A 3,839-nucleotide genomic window follows, 5' to 3' on the forward strand; every position below is an offset into this window, starting at 1 on the left:
GGCCTGGAGGAAGTCTGTAATAAGTTCTTATATGAAGGTGCAAGAAGAGACCGCAATAAAGTCTGAGACGTCGCTGTACAAATAGGAGCCAGAGGCGCCCGCCCCACCCCAAACCCCCAGTCACCCTGCGTACCCGTGCTCCTTTAAACTACAGGTTGAGCCTGACTCCCGCCCACAGCATGCCTGGTACGGGAAAGCTAGCCGGCTAGGCTCCGGAGGGTGCTCTACACCTACAAACAACGGCTCTGTTACTCCTGAGAGCCGCCCATTGTCCTTGTTCGATGGAGTAGGAGCGCCTCCCCCGGTCCGCAGCATACTATCCGAGGCACAGCAGAGAATGCCCTGAGAAGGGAGTACTGGTGGGCGCAGGAGAGGGCAGCGGGCACTTCTGGCTAGCCTCCTAGCTAGAGACAACCTCAGCTCGGCTACAACGGGCCCCTCCCAAGCCAGACCCTCTCTGTCAGGAGGAGGGCTCGAAGGTCTAGGAGTAGGGACTTGCTCCTGAGATCTTTCTGAAAGGAGACGTAGGGAGACAGGCACCTCCGCCGTCCGTCCCTGCTGCACAATAGCTGACCCTCATTCATCACCACTGGAGCCTCGACTTTCACGCGCGCTATTCCACGCGCGTGCCTCGATCCCAAGGCGGGCCCGCCGGGATCCCGGGAGCTGGCCTCCTACTCCGCCCTCTCGCGGTGCTCCCAGCGGCAGCGAGTGATGCGGCCCCTTTAAATCCCGGCCGCCCCGCCCTTCGCCCGTCGACTCGGCGGCGGTCCCGGATCCAGCCGGGCCGCGGCTCTTGCCGCCTTGCCCCAACCCTGCTCGGCCCCGGCCCCGGCCCGGGCCCAGTCTCAGATCGAGGCCGCCAGGGCCGCGCACCGCGGAGGAGCAGCCCGCACGCACCCTCCACCCCCGTCCCCATTCCCGCCCTGTCCGTTGCCGTCTCTCCCGGGCCCGCAGCTCCTCCGCGCTCCGGGGCCGGGGCCCCCGCCGCCTCCGGGCCCCCGTGCCCCGGCCCCGGTCCCCCGGGCCATGCGGCCTCGGCCCCGCCGGCGCCCGCCGCGCATCGGGGGAGATGAGGCTCCGCAATGGCACCTTCCTGACGCTGCTGCTCTTCTGCTTGTGCGCCTTCCTCTCGCTCTCCTGGTACGCAGCGCTCAGCGGCCAGAAAGGTGAGCCCCCACCCCGCCGCCGCCGGCTCAGGCCGGCACCGGGAGCACCTGAGCCTCTCCCATCCTCGCCCCACTTGTTTGCTTTTGGTCTAACGAAATTCCCTGGTCAGGCCTGGCCGAGGGGGGCGAGTGGTTACCAGATCCCCGCCTCCGTGTGGCGCTCACGACTGGCGTCTCTGCCCGCGGTTATCCCATGCCAGGGGCGGGCGCTCCCACTGGCAAGTTAAGGACCTATGGAGTTCCCACAGAGGGGCAGAGACACAAGGTCACAGAGGTAGTGCACCCAGAGAACCTGGTCCAGGCTCTTAGATAAGAGCAGGCACCACAGTGTTGTTTAGACAGGTGAGGAGATATAGCCAAGGCATCCATCCCCCCTGCCCCATCCACTGCTGTGCTCTACGGAGGCCCTGCTCCTCCGGTGGGCGCTGCTCCCTGGGGGCCTACAGCCTCCTCCATGGCACCGAGCCCCAGGGTTCCTCTGTAGGGCCTCTGGAACAGCTAGCCCAGAAACCCTGATATGTGATCACTTTGTGGGGTTTCCTTGGCCCTCCCTAATGCCGCTTCGAAGCTTGAGCATGCTGGCCAGTCCACACTGTAGCCTCCCAGCCTGGCCAGCCTTCTTGGGTGTAGAAGGACACAGGCCCTAGCAATGCTAGGAAGCTTCCTGAGCTAGGTTGAATGGTTTGAACTGAGTAGGAGCTGAGGATTTCAGAGACCACGATCCACCCAGCCTGGACACAGAAGGCTCTAAGCTGCTTCCTTCCTTCCTGCCTTCTGGTCTTCCTGTTATATCAGGCTGAGGTGGGCTAGCTCTCTCCTGTCATATCGGGCTGAGGTGGGCTAGCTCTCTCCCTCCCTCAGGCATGCTTTCTGTTCCCCAAGGCTATGCTAAATGGGAGTGGGAGGGGACACGAGGGGGGGGGACTCAGGGGAAAAGGCATGAGGCAAGTCCAACTCCGGCAATCAGCCTCTTGCCTGCCCAGCCCAGCCTCGCCTCCTGGCTGTAGCGCTTTCCCCTTTTTAGTGGAGGTCTGGACTGGTCTTGAGAGAATCACAAGCCAGGAACTCTGAGGAGGGATTCGATAGGGCCTGGCACAGAGAGAGTGTGGGATGGGATGAGCTCTCAGGGGAGGGTATGGCCAGGGGATGGTTCTCTGAAGGTAGGGTGTGGCACTCAGAAGGGTACATTTGGAGCCCTTGGGAGAGTAGCCATGGAAGGCTATGATGGCTGTAGTAGAGTTACTTGTGTCTGAAGAATTGGGATCAGGCTGTCCCATTGTGGGTAAGGCCATTAGACTGTGTCTCATCCTCATTTGGTAATGGTTCCTGTGTGCTTCCTATGACAGTCACATGTCCCCATCTGATGTTAGGATTCCTCCTAAGGGAGCAAGCCAGGAGACTAGCATTCAGAGGGCCTGGGGAGCAAGAGGATTAGAGACTAGTAGGGCTCAGATACAGAGTTCTTCCTCCTGAGGGACAAGCCCAGGAGCTTGCAGGCATGGAGAGAGTAGTGACTGACTGAGCCTACCCTGTCTGAGGGCTGAATTGTTTCCATGGGTATCCAGCAAGGCCAGCTGTCTAGAAGTCAGGAATCTGGGCTGTGGACCTTTCTCAGTCTTCCACGTAGACAACCCAGTAGCAAACTCAGCCAGTCCACTAGATTGAAGCTGGTTTCCAGAAGAGGGTCCAGTACTTAGGGGAAGAGCAAAAGAGCGGGAAGGGAGGATGTAGGCGGGGAGCCAGAGAGGAAAGAGCCAGCAGGAGCGGGGTCACCCTAGAGCCTGGGTTAAGAATGGGAAAGACTCAGACTTGGCCAGATGCACCTAGGGTTCAGGACTCAAGTTCAAATCCAACCTTGGCTATATCTGTTGAAGTAGCCAGACATTTAGGGAGCAAACTACAGCCTCCGTCAAACAGCTGCTGAGCTTGCACCTCAGGGAGACAGATCTTTCTCAGTGTCCAGGACCACCCTCTCACTGGGTCCTTGCTCTCCTAGAGTCCTTGGGGACTGCATGACCTGTAGACAGAGTGGACACCTGCCACTATCCACCTCTACTCCCTTCCCTCTTGAAGGTTTATAGCAGACCTTTAGCTGGACTTGCCATCTTCCTATGGCCCCGAGCCTACTCACCCTTCCCTAAGTACAATGTGCAAAGTTTATACCCCAGCTTGGCTCCGAAATCTGTTTTCTCTGCCAAGAGAGAGCCAGGTGGAACACTGCGGTTTGTAGTCCTCAGGGCATGTTAATTATCCTGTTTGTAGGACATCACAGGTTCCACACCCTGTACAGTCTATTCTGGTGTGGTCACTGCTGCAGTCCTCACCTGGGGCTAGGTTTATCCTGCTTTCCTGGGATAGGAAGGTGTGAATGGAAGCCAAAGTCCTCTGCTTCCTAGGAAGGCCTATCCCAATGTGCTTCAGATACCTATAGAGACCAAGGAGTGCCCCAGCCCTTACCATTGACCTACCCCACTATCCAGCCCACTAGAAACGTGGGGTACCAGGATAGTCTAGCTTTAAGAACAACCCAGGATCCTGTGGTGATGGTACATGGCTGTAGTGGCTCCCAGCACACAGGAGGCAGAGGCGGGTGGATCTCTAAGTTTGAGGCCAGCCTGGTCTTCAGTGTGAGTTTCTGGATACCCAAGTCTACACACACACACACACACA

The 3,839-nt window shown here is 58.9% G+C and overlaps 1 protein-coding gene across 1 annotated transcript in view; it reads left to right on the forward strand.

The window, feature by feature from the left end:
- The first annotated feature begins 217 nt into the window (after positions 1–217).
- Positions 218–3,839, forward strand: part of Mgat4b (alpha-1,3-mannosyl-glycoprotein 4-beta-N-acetylglucosaminyltransferase B) — a 10,784-nt gene continuing 7,162 nt past the window's right edge. Inside the window, exon 1 of the mRNA XM_031353271.1 lies at positions 218–1,169. Within this exon, the coding sequence (XP_031209131.1) occupies positions 1,073–1,169 (97 nt within the window). The 5' untranslated portion in view covers positions 218–1,072. The remainder of the gene's footprint in view (positions 1,170–3,839) is intronic.

This window comes from Mastomys coucha, unplaced genomic scaffold (assembly GCF_008632895.1).
Source record: "Mastomys coucha isolate ucsf_1 unplaced genomic scaffold, UCSF_Mcou_1 pScaffold5, whole genome shotgun sequence".
Classification (NCBI taxonomy): Eukaryota; Metazoa; Chordata; class Mammalia; order Rodentia; family Muridae; genus Mastomys; species Mastomys coucha.